We start from the raw sequence: 11,981 nt of genomic DNA, 5'->3' as shown, positions 1-11,981 counted from the left end.
TTGAACTTTTTACTTGGAAAACAACCAAGTTCGCTACCCGCAGTAGCGAACTTGGTACTTTTTCCACTAAAAACGTGACACGTCAGCAAACCGAGTTCGTTACAGTTTTCAGCGAACTTGCCCTCGTGGCATATTGAAAAATAACATTGTTCGCATGACATTTAGGTAAAAAATTTGGTGAACAATGACATTTTGGTAACTGTTTCGTGAATATCATTTAATGAAATATTCACCTCCGAAAAAAGAAAAATAATTCTTAACGAGTTTTTTTTTTCCTGGTAAGTATTCTTAACGAGTCTTTACTTGTTATAGGTAAGATTTTGTCTCTCATGTATGCGTGTTAAATGTTTATGCTTTACAAGATTTTCACGTATACTTGGAATTGATTACTAATGTTACACACCATTAAATAAATTTAATAAAATTTTACGTCCACATAAAATTAAGAGGGAGAGAAGCATCCCTTTGTACGGATTGATTTAATTACCAAGTACAGAGGTTCATTAAAGTTAAATTTATTCAAATAATTTCAAAAAGGATGAAAAAGATGTGAAGCAATTGTGCAATAAGAATCTTTATTGCAAGAATTTACCATTTTTTATTTGATTGCGTGGTAATAATTTAGGAAAGAATCTTGTATTGGTTTTAATTACCAAGTACAGAGATTAATCAAAGTTAAATGCATTAAAATAATTTCAAAAAGGATGAACAAGATGTGAAGCAATTGTGCAATAAGAATCTTTATTGCAAGAATTTACCATTTTTTATTTGATTTTGTGGTAGTAATTCAGGTAAGAATCTTGCATTGCTTTAATATCGTTTTCCTTTTTCCCTTTTCAAGAAAATATCAATAAATTTATTTAGTAAGCAATAATGGCTCTACCTCCTATTTTCTTAAACTTTTTATTCCCAAAATGAAAATATTTGTATGCAATTTTAGATTTAGCTCGGATTTGTTCCAACTCATTGCCAAACAAACACCTTGTAATAATGTTGCTTGGATGAGAGGGATAAGAATTAGGAAGGTAAAAGAAAAATAGAATGAAATAACTAAATGGTAAGTATTCAAAAACAGATTCTCAAGCAAATTGAATGTATGACAATCTTGAAAATCTTTTGACACTATATGAACTATGAAGTGACATTGGCCACAAGTTGTGATGATTCAGATTAAAATTTTAAATATAGATAAATTGTTCTTTTCAAAAAATCAAATTACTGCCACAAGTTTTAAATTTTTTTACAATATACTTATAACTCAAAACATTTTTTTTATATCAAAATGGATCAATTTTATCAATTGAAGTAACTTTTATTTGTAAGGAATAATAAATTTTAATAAATAAGAAATAATATTCGGAAGGGGAGTATCACATGACATCACCCCTAGTCCTAGATGCACAAGACCCCACGGAATTATCTTAAATTAATTTTTGCAATAAAGTGTTTAGCGAACAAAAACCACTTCAACTTTAATAAATTATTTTTATATATTTTTTTAGTAGTTTTTTTAAATAATGTCAATTAAAGTTTTTTATGTTTATCCCAAAATTAATTTGACAGTGGGCTAAAATTTCACGCTATCAGTAACGCCAATCAACGTATTTATGCAGAGCCAAGAAACACGAAGGTTGCCCGGCCGGTCAAGCCAAAAAAAATAAAAAAATAAAATAGAGGGCAAACATCAAGTGCAGCATGGTTCACGAGAGCAACACCCAAAACTAAATGAACGCCACATCATCATGCAAATCACAGCACCCAAAGTATGACACTGTTGCTTGTGATCCACGTGGCGAATTTTTATTGGATACGCGAACACTCTTTCGCATTCGTACTAGCTATAAAGCAACGTCTGAAAAATCCAAAGCTTCAGTTTCTGCTCCCCCTCTTCCTCCCAAGGTCAAGGCATTAAAGTCATAATTTGCCACCGTCGTTTTCCTCCGTAACCGCCGCCTCCGCCGCCGGCTGCGGAGGGTTTCGAGCTTCATTTCTTTGCTAGGTTTTGCTTGGAGTAAAACCAATGCCAGCACAGAAGCGCTCGACGGAGGCTCCGGAGGAGGATGTTCAGGGAAACAACCATGAACAGCCCGAAGATGAAGTCGGTACGTGTCGTTTTAATGTTTTCCTCCGAATTTCTGTGATAGGAATTGGTTAACAACTTCCTGCATTTTCATTTGAATTTCGATTATCTGTGCTGTTCGTGATATATATATTTTTTCTGCTTCGTTGTTGTCATCAGAATCCGATGGAAGCGATTCGTCGAGCGAAGAGGACGAAGACGAGTACGTTAACCTGATTCGTCGTTCCACATTTCTTCCGTCGTTCACTTTGCGATTTGGCTTTTTTTTTTTTTTTTTTTTTTTGTGCAACGGTTATGGTACTGCTTGAATTTTCAATGTGGATTTTGATTCTCTGTCGGAATGGTTTATTTTGTGTTTGCGGTTTTCGTATGTGGCGTATTCGGAGGAACTGGAGAGTGTTGCTTTTGTTTTTCGCTTATTTATATGTGATGCGTTCTCTCGTGCTTTTCTGGTTGTGGATGGTTGGTGGAGTTCATTGTTGAGTCCTTTGAAGACGGATGGTTACTTTGGTGGCTTTAGCATGAGTTCGTATTTGTGCATGCTTTCGATTGGATTGTTGCTGCATGCATTTACCCATTTGTTAACGGAGTCAAATCTTGGTTGTGGTTACTGGCGAAGGATTGTATCTGATTGCAATGTGTTTTCCCTTTTCAATATTTTTAGTATAGATAAAATAGAAAATTTCTTAAGATAGATGAGAACTGTTTGGGATCTGAGCTTACAGCATAATCGATGAACTTTGCTCCGCCCTAAGAAAAATGTTATGTTGTAGCATTATCAATGATTCTTATCTTGTGTAATGCGATTACATCATGGTGCTATGAGGGAAAAAAAGCATTTTTTATATTCTGCTTTGCTCATACTGAACTTGTGTAAAACCTTGTTTAATGTAAATGTTATTTTTTCCATGAACTTATTCTGTGAGAAGCATTTTACCCAGGCTAGAGATTACATCAACTTTTTTTTTTTTTGTTGGATTACCCATTTATTCGCATTATAATCTAATGACATTTTCATGGGCATGCTACTTTGCTAAGCTAAGAATGTGAAACACTTGTATGCATGCATAATATAATATGTTTTTGAACTCAGATGTACCTGGATGAAAACTCTTGACTTTAAGATGAAACTACTTATATTTCCTCTTATCCTTCATATGATTTTTATAAGGTGTATATAAATGTCAGAGTTTAGCAAAATCCTCTGAAAGTTATTTTCATAACTTTCTTTTACATCATCTCCTTTTTCATTCCTGGGAAGATCATTTTTTACTGAATCAATTAAATTAAGATGGCCTGTATCTGTTATTTGGGCTGCTGAGCATAATGCATTGACTTAGAGCAAGGGCTTGAGAATTTGGCATTTGACAATGATCCATCTCCGTAAAATATTAGATGCTAAGATTTGCTAATACCTCTTATTGGTGTGTATTTACAGATATGTGTCTATAAAGTTGTCAGATATACGCAAAGAAGTTCAGTGTCCTATCTGCCTAGGTATGTAATTTATAACTGATGCTAGATTGCTTAATAATATTTAGCATATTCTTTTCTAAAATTTTATGTTGTTCCACTAACATGCTTTGCTGCAAGTATTGATAGTTTTACCTTAAATTTTGTTTTAGTAAGGTATGGCGTCAATTATTTTAGAATAATATTTACTTGGTAAGATAATGGTTATGATTCTGGCAATGGAAAGATAGTCACTTTAAAGTTATATATTCATAAGATCCTTTTAATGTGTCTTGTATCCCCTCCCCCTCCCCTCCAACTTTTTGATGTACATAACTATAAAAAGATTAAAAGTGTCTGTAATGTGGTAACCTCTTTAAGCTCAGATGCTAGTAATGAATGAGTTCAGAGGAAAGAAATAAAAGGGGGGTTGAAATCCACCTATTATTTCATGTAGATCATGGAATTAGTGTCATCTCTATTAATATTACGATATTGCTCAGCTTATTACATAATTTCCAGGTGAGAATATCTGACACAGTAACTCATTATTTAAAGTCTATGACATTTACTTTTTGTTTTTGGTTCTATAAAGTTTGGGAAGAGGGGAGGTTGCCCCATTCTAAGGTGAATGCCACAGGCTTCAGAGAGGGCTCACAATCTATGACATTTGATTTAACATAACTATAAACTTACCATTTACTCACACTACATTATATCTGAGGAAGTCAGGATTGATCTAACTTCCATTGTAGTTGTGATTATTTCATTGGTTGCTTCTGTAAATAGTGCATAGCATTGAAATGGTTATTAACTGGACAGTCATTAACCAGTATGTCAACATAAAAGACGTGCTTGTAAATATGGACATAAAAGACGAATTATGCAAGTGATGATTTAAGGGAACCAGATCATTCAATGGTTCTTGATTCATGTAGTTTTATTGGATTAAATGGTTCTTTGCTTTTATAAAAGGAAAAATATAACGCTTGTAAGTTGCGATAACCTATCCAGAGTCCATCCAACTGTCTATGCCTGTGTAATTTCAAAATATCAAATTGTTGGACAGGTTCCATGCTGGTTGATGCATAAATTTATGATAAGATTTAGATAACAAAACATACCAATTTATTTTTTTCTGGGTTTACTCTGAAATGTGACAAGAATCTCTTTCATCTCAGGCAAGCCTTCACATGTACGTGTGCTTTATTGTCTCTTGTTGTGGTTTTTTGACATGCATGGTGCATATAGCAACATTTATTACCCAAATGGTGTATTCTCAATAGTAAACTACTTTTTTTGTTTTGTAACAATAGTAAACTACTTTTTATATATGTATATATATGAAGTTGTGAATGAGAATTAATGCACGACTTCACTGACATCTTGAATATGAAAGAAAAGTAAAACTAAATTTAGAAACAACCCATTTATAATATAACTTTTTTTTCCTAAGCTACTCTTTCTAGCTTATGAAAAAGGCACTAAAACTGCTTTTTTCTGGGTTTTAGCATTTTTTTTTGAAAAACTTATCGAATTTTTTTAATTAAAAAACGTTTTTCCTTTAATAAAACACAAACTAATGGGCGCCCTTAGAAGGAACCTGCAATCTTTTTGTTTTCTCTCTTTTTTTTTTAATTTACAAAAGTTGTAAAACAAAGGTAAGTACATGAAGTTTTCATGTGTTCACATTGTTGTTGAACAATAATAAATAGGTTGAGAGCTTTTTCATCCATAAGACCATAACTATTCACTTAAATTGTCGTATGAAAATAAAAAAATAAAAATCTGCATTGGGAACTCGACTGAAATTTTATATTTCTATTGAAAGATTTAGGCAAATGGATCAAATGGATGCATTAGTCTAGTTAGTTTGACCTCTAGTACAGATAATCTGCATAGCAACAAGCAAACAACTAATATTTACTGTAACGCCCGGCCGCTTCAAGAATCAATGACTGTCCCCACAAACTAACACGAGACTAATCGGTATGCTTTGTCCTCACTCGCACACTTCCACTTCCCAGGAGGTTACCCATCCCATAATTGTTCCAAGTCAAGCACGTTTAACTATGGAGTTCTTCTGTTCTGGGCTACCGAAAAGTAAATACATCTTGTTAGCCTAGGTAGTACCAATTAATTCTTATAAGCTATCCCCAACTATAGAGTCCTATACATGTACAGTCTTTGGAATCCCTCTCTTTCGGGTGTGTATTCGATTCATTCATGTACACCTCCGCTAGGAGCCGCTCCTTGTCCGTGCCTCTCTGCACCGGCGATCACTCCCCGCCCTCATCAGCCATTGGGATGTTACATTTACAAATTTATTTTCCCCCATTTGAATTGTATAAATTTTGTTGTTATTATGTTGTGCATTGATGAACGTTTCATGACATTGTGCGAGATATGCCAGATGTAACATGATAATTATTTTTTATTTCTTTTCCAATGATCAGATCGTATAGTAAAAAATGATTGGTTTCATGACGTGCAGGCATCATTCGAAAAACAAGAACTGTAATGGAATGCCTGCATCGCTTTTGCAGAGAGTGCATAGACAAATCCATGCGCCTTGGGTTCGTCATCCAACTGCCGCCATCTACATTATTATCTCACAAATTTATAGTTGGGGTGGTCTTTGTTTATTTGCTACAAATTTTTGCTCTTTCATTTTCTGAATAGTCTGGACTTGTTTTAATGCAGTAACAATGAATGCCCTGCTTGCCGTACACATTGTGCTAGCCGACGCTCACTTAGAGATGACCCAAACTATGATGCCTTGATTGCTGCTCTCTATCCAGATATTGACAAGTATGAGGAGGAGGTAAGTTGGACGTATTGCATCTAAGATTGAAAATGTGTTTTATCTGAATGAAAAACTCATTATCAAGGTTCTGGCCTAGGAATTGGCTTTGCATGAAGATGAGATGGCTCACAATAAGCAGGTGAATAGTATATAATCCATCGAGAAAATAGTCAAACCTCAGTTCTTCTCCTTATATTTATGATTGTGCTTTAATTTGCGTCAATTACAACAGGTTCAACATTCAAAAGTATTAAATGCTTTTGTATAGTGGACATAGTTTTGTTATGGTGTGAATAGTAAGCATGATCAATATAAATCAAGAAAGTTGTTGATCATTGTTTAGTGTATGTCTGCAAGATTTTTCCATTGGCTTATAGTATTAATAATTCAAGAGTTTTATCATTTTTAAGAAGATTCAAGATTCCATTGCCCAGACTCTTCAACGACAAACAGAAGCATTGGGTGGTAAGAAACGGAATGCTAAAGCAACAGCAGCGGCTTTTGTGAGGAGGTCACAAGGTAACTATCGCTCTTCACACCTGAGGAGACGAAGAAACTTTAGAAATGCTGGTGAACTTCAGGAATCCAATGACAATGAGGATATGAATGATAATGATGGGGTAAAGGACTCATCTTCTGGTGATGAGCAGACAGAAACCAAACCAAAAAAATGCAAAAGAGGTGGAGAACGCGAAACACAATTTCCTCAACATTCTACCTTTACTGATGGGGATGGAGCTGGTGATGAAAACACTCCAGAAGTGAATAGAGAAATAATAAGTTCATCTGGTACACTTGCCTGGGGAAAAAATGGCCACAGGAGTCACACCCGCGTCAATGGTAAGAATGCCAGAAACAGTCGCCTATCCAAGCTGGTTGATCATCTCCGTAACTTAGAAGTAAATGATGATGAGGTAATTTTATGTTTCTAGGATTGATTGTTTAAATACTACTGTACCCTAGACTATCTGAACCTCTGGCTTTAAGGTTGCTCAACCTGTTTGAGAAATGAGATCCTGTGCTATCTTTTAGACCAGGGCTCCAGATTCATTTAAAAGGGTGCTTAGTTCACGTTATTATTATTTAGTATTCTTTAGCAATTAGCAGTCTTTGCCTGAGCACTTATACTGCAACAATGATACAAGGTCTACGTTATTTCAGTTGGATATCCATCTCATGCTTGTCTCTTTGGATGAGCAAAGAACACCAAGTTTGCAGGAGCCATACCTTTGCTGCAGGCCTACTTTGTCAGTCAGGAACCTGTGCCAGGTTAATCTCTCTCCGTCTTAAAGACAATTTTTATGTAATATATATCTTATTGATTCTAATTGTTTTTCAATGTACAGTATGTTGCCCTTAAAGCTTCGCTGCAGGCCGATGAAGTCGAATTATGCTTGGTAAAAGAGCCGCAAGCCGAAATTATAAGAGCTGAAAGAACAGTTGATCCGGACAAAGATAAGTTGCATGTTCTAAGAGATCAAGAAACTTTGGCTGAACTGAAAACTTATCATAATGTCAGCTGTGGTGGTTATCTGGTAAGCTCTCAAAGTTGACTGTGTGGTGTATGAGTTTTTTTCCCTCTTGCCATTGTCTCATTGCAGATCTTCACTCTCTTGTTATCTCACTTTTTTTTTTGTTATTTACAGCTCATGGCTTATAAGAGGAAGTTGCAGAACTGACACAATTGGGTTGAGCTGATGATGAACAGTCACTTGAACCATTCTTTGCTAAGTGCATATTTATACAGAACAGTGAAAAATCTCAGATAGTTTTATCATTTCGTTTTTTTTTAGTACTTTCCCCATCTTACAGAAAACGGGGCTTAACCCGTTTTGTATAGCACACAGGAAATGAGAACCACAGGTTAGGGACATTCGACAAAACGTCAGGTTTCTTAATATTTTCACAAATATTTTGGATGAGGCATATATATCTCATGAAGTTGTTTTTAGTATCCTTTAATGTCATCGTAAAGGCTTTGGTTTGTTTTTATAACAAACCTGGTATTATCTATTAAAATCAAATTTGGTTTCAAATACACATTACGTGAACTGCATCTCACTAAATCTGAACCCTCGTGTTCATATTCATGCTTTGGATTCTGCAATCAAAAGTCTAAAGCTATGGAGTATATAGTACAAGCGTCGGGCATGGGGAAATAGATCTGATCATCTCTTCTATGTAACCTTTTTCGTTTTCTTTGCTTTTTCGGTGGGGCTGGGTGGGTACCGATAGGGGACGGCAATAAAATAGAAAAGAGAGCCGAGGATTTTGCACAGAATTGAAGTATAACAAGGTTTCCTAAATGACTAGTAACTTCTTTGAAGACCGACGCATTTTATTTGACACTTTATAATTTTCACGGAAATGTGACATCCCCGGAAGTTGCCTTCCGTTAGACTCGTATTGATTGATGATAGCTGTTTGGTGATGGGAAACAACTAATATAAAGTTTAATGTGGAAGTAATGAAATAGATAAGAAATTTGTGAATCATAACAACTAAATATCTTTTCATTAGTTGACATTAGTTACATGCATCACTATGACATTGAGTCTTATTAAAACTAAATTTTTAACAAAGTAATTTAAAACTATTTTTAATAGTTTCTCTTAATGATTTTTTAGGTATTCCTTTTTATTTTTAATTAGCTTATTTTCTGTTTGATATAAGTTTTTTTTTCATATGATAAATGCTTTGAACTAGATTTCGTTCTTTAATAGGTGATGATTCAACTCCATTTTAAACACTTATTTTCAATATCATCTTTTTTATGTGGCTTTTCGTTCAGTATTAACGTTCTCATATTTACTGCACGTTTTTGGTTCTTATTGGTACTTCATTAACCAATATTTACTATGTATTACTTGTCTCGTAGTTATTTGGTACAATTTATTTTAAGCACTTTCAATCACAAATTATTCTTGGAAGTACTTATTTATTTTTGTTAAATCGACTTGACTTGAATCATTGGTGAAACATGTTTAATTAATCTCCCTTTATTTGGTATGATGGATGTAACATGCCTAAACCAAGTAACTTATGGCATGATGTGATTCTTAATTTTTCACTTACTCAAGGTTATTATTATTCTCATCAATCATTTTTTTTTTTTGTGAAAATCTTATCGAACATTTCTTTCCGAAGCTTATCTCTACAGTTCAAATTTAAATTTTAGTTAGGTTACTTTTAATTTAGCTCGGGGGCACAAACTCCAATGCATATTTGAATGAAAAAAAAAAAAACGTTCATTTGCATTCACCAAAATGTAAAACAAATAAGCTGTCATTCCATTGAATAACCCATTAACAATACATCAAAAGAGTATAGATTGAAGCAGTGCCTGAAAGTAACAATAAATATGACCTGAATACCAACCAAGATAATAATGTATATGGTTAAAGGTGGATAGAAAAATCTTTTATTAGTCCTTTATAAGTTTGCACCCTTGTGGTTGGCTCATCATGCAGCTCATTTATCTTTTATTCTCTAAATACTTGTACAATATCTTTCATAACCCTCTATCATCTTTCTTTTCAAATAGACTGAAGACCATGAACAGATCTTTGTATTTTCTTCCATATCTTTTTGTCTAACCGCACAATTGATAATAATTTTTTCTACTTTAACTAATAAATATAACCTGCGAGCTTCTAGCACTTTTCTTGTCATGGGGAACACTTGTTAACTAGACATGTTCTAACTATTTGTTTCATATGGTATTAATCAACATCAAACAATCAAATTTAGTGAAAACAAATTTCTTCTGAGTGTTAATATCAATTGCAAGACCCTTTTGTGAATACAAATTTCTTTCATGCGCCCATATTTATCATTCACTCTTTCAAGAAATGCATCCTCCACAAGGTTGAAAATACATCTAATATTCTTCTGCAACATGCTATAGAATCCTAGAGCATGGCATTTTTTTTCCCCTTTACACACTTTTGGAAGCTGCCCTCGAGTTCGATATTTACAATATTTTTTTTTCTTGTGATTATTTTTGTCCTACAATAATGAAGCTCTAGAATATATTCTTTTATCTTGAAATTTTACATGAAAATTTTGTATTGTTATCTCTTTACCAGCATTAAATAAGTGTGATCTTATCAAATTTATGAATATTTGTGAAGAAAGATGTTAATAAATAATTTTCGCGACAAATTCTTGAGAAATTTTAACATTACAAGTGGTCAAGCTCATTCTAGCAATTTTAGTTTTTTTGGGGAGGTTTTCTTATTTTGCATTACTCTTTTGAGAAGAGAACAAGAAAACCGTGTTAGAATAAAACAGAGTGCAATTTTGGTATCTTTGGATTTAGATGTATTACAATTTGAATCGGTCCCCCCACCCACCTACTCAACTTACCTCACAATTAATTGAAGGGCAATGGACAAAGCCTCCATTGGGTTGGGCTACATATTTTGTTCACGGTCATGATGTCATAATATATGGAAATATGAATCTTTTTATGTCAAAATTTCACATTATTTGATTATGTGAAATTTTTGTATTTATTTATTTATTTTATTAATGATAATTAGACTTCATTTATTTAATGCATGTGAAGAAAGAAATAGATATAAAAAATTCAGATGACCAAGTCATATAAAATTTTAACACGAGAGAATTCAACCCATGTAATATATGGTTATCAAAAACTTTACTAGTTGAGATCACCAATGATGGATGTCTCTCATTGGAATTTTCAAGATTAAAGTCTTGCAAATACGAGTTGCATAAAGTAACTTAATGGGCAAAGATTCCAACATGAACAAAAGATCATGTTGATCCGTAATTTATTTCTTCCAGAAACCTATTAATATTGTTTCATTAAAGATACGTTTTATACAGTTAAAAATGAAAAGAAAGACCAATAAATATTGTCTCAGAATGAAAAGATAACTCGTGTCTTAATGTGAATTTATTAAGATATTATGAAAAATTAAAATTTTCATGAATTCTCTAGAGACAACATAGTAAAGTTTAAATTGACCAACTAAAAACAACAACTATTTGAAGAAATCGAGGAACCTCTAAAGTCTAAACAATTTTTTAAAAGAAAACCAGGAAAGAAAAGAGAACTGAATAAAAAGACAATGATAATAATAAGGTTGCCGAAATAAATGCTACGATCACATATGCTTCTTTTAGTAATAAGGGAGGTATTAAGACTTGACAAGAAAATGTAGACTATTATGAGGATTCAAATTCATTAAGGATGATATTAACCTTGTATGCCATGATTTCATCATGATTCTTATAATTACGTGGTTGACACTCGTATTTATCTATCGTTAAGGAATATCTATACATATATACCTAACCATTTGACAAATGGCTTCAAGAATTTTTTATAGTACTAATTAGTAAGTAACATATGGAAAGATTGAAAGGCTCAATTATTTTCCATGCATTCTACCACCGCGACTTTAATGAATGATCTTCATTTCTCTCAACCAATTTAAAGTGAAAATGGTAACTCAGAGGCTATTAGGTGTCTATTCACATACTCTGCTATAAACATCCAAACAACTTTGCAGCAAAGAAATGAAAAACCTGTGAAAGCCTTCCTTATCCATCATGTGACTGTTATTAAGTCTCATCTAATTTTACTTGACTAAAGAATGCTCCATTCAGTGC

The 11,981-nt window shown here is 33.4% G+C and overlaps 1 protein-coding gene across 3 annotated transcripts; it reads left to right on the top strand.

Moving 5' to 3' along the window:
* Window positions 1-1,891: 1,891 nt before the first annotated feature.
* LOC133314030 (putative E3 ubiquitin-protein ligase RING1a) lies at window positions 1,892-8,296 on the top strand. Of its 3 annotated transcripts, none has more exons than XM_061515458.1 (10): window positions 1,892-2,102; window positions 2,240-2,282; window positions 3,519-3,577; window positions 6,027-6,108; window positions 6,236-6,356; window positions 6,436-6,477; window positions 6,773-7,252; window positions 7,500-7,607; window positions 7,685-7,873; window positions 7,985-8,296. In XM_061515458.1, the coding sequence occupies exons 1-10, from the start codon at window positions 2,021-2,023 to the stop codon at window positions 8,015-8,017; spliced, it is 1,239 nt and encodes a 412-aa protein (XP_061371442.1). In that variant the 5' UTR covers window positions 1,892-2,020; the 3' UTR covers window positions 8,018-8,296. The 3 variants fall into 3 exon arrangements, with proteins under 3 accessions (XP_061371442.1, XP_061371441.1, XP_061371440.1); XM_061515457.1 differs by having other exon boundaries at window positions 6,752-7,252; XM_061515456.1 differs by having other exon boundaries at window positions 6,749-7,252.
* The last annotated feature ends 3,685 nt before the right edge of the window (window positions 8,297-11,981 follow it).

Source organism: Gastrolobium bilobum, unplaced genomic scaffold, assembly GCF_033153095.1.
Source record: "Gastrolobium bilobum isolate Gb01-03AN ecotype WA unplaced genomic scaffold, APGP_CSIRO_Gbil_v1 utg589, whole genome shotgun sequence".
In the NCBI taxonomy this organism is placed as follows: domain Eukaryota; kingdom Viridiplantae; phylum Streptophyta; class Magnoliopsida; order Fabales; family Fabaceae; genus Gastrolobium; species Gastrolobium bilobum.
Note: the sequence above shows the minus strand (reverse complement) of the source record. Positions and strands in the feature narration are given on the sequence as shown.

Excerpts from the sequence above, each read along its gene's own strand:
- LOC133314030 (XM_061515456.1), top strand. The coding sequence starts at position 2,021 with ATGCCAGCACAGAAGCGCTCGACGGAGGCTCCGGAGGAGGATGTTCAG. Across the intron at positions 2,283-3,518 it reads AGCGAAGAGGACGAAGACGA|ATATGTGTCTATAAAGTTGT; the intron begins GTACGTTAACCT and ends GTGTATTTACAG. Across the intron at positions 7,253-7,499 it reads TAGAAGTAAATGATGATGAG|TTGGATATCCATCTCATGCT; the intron begins GTAATTTTATGT and ends ACGTTATTTCAG.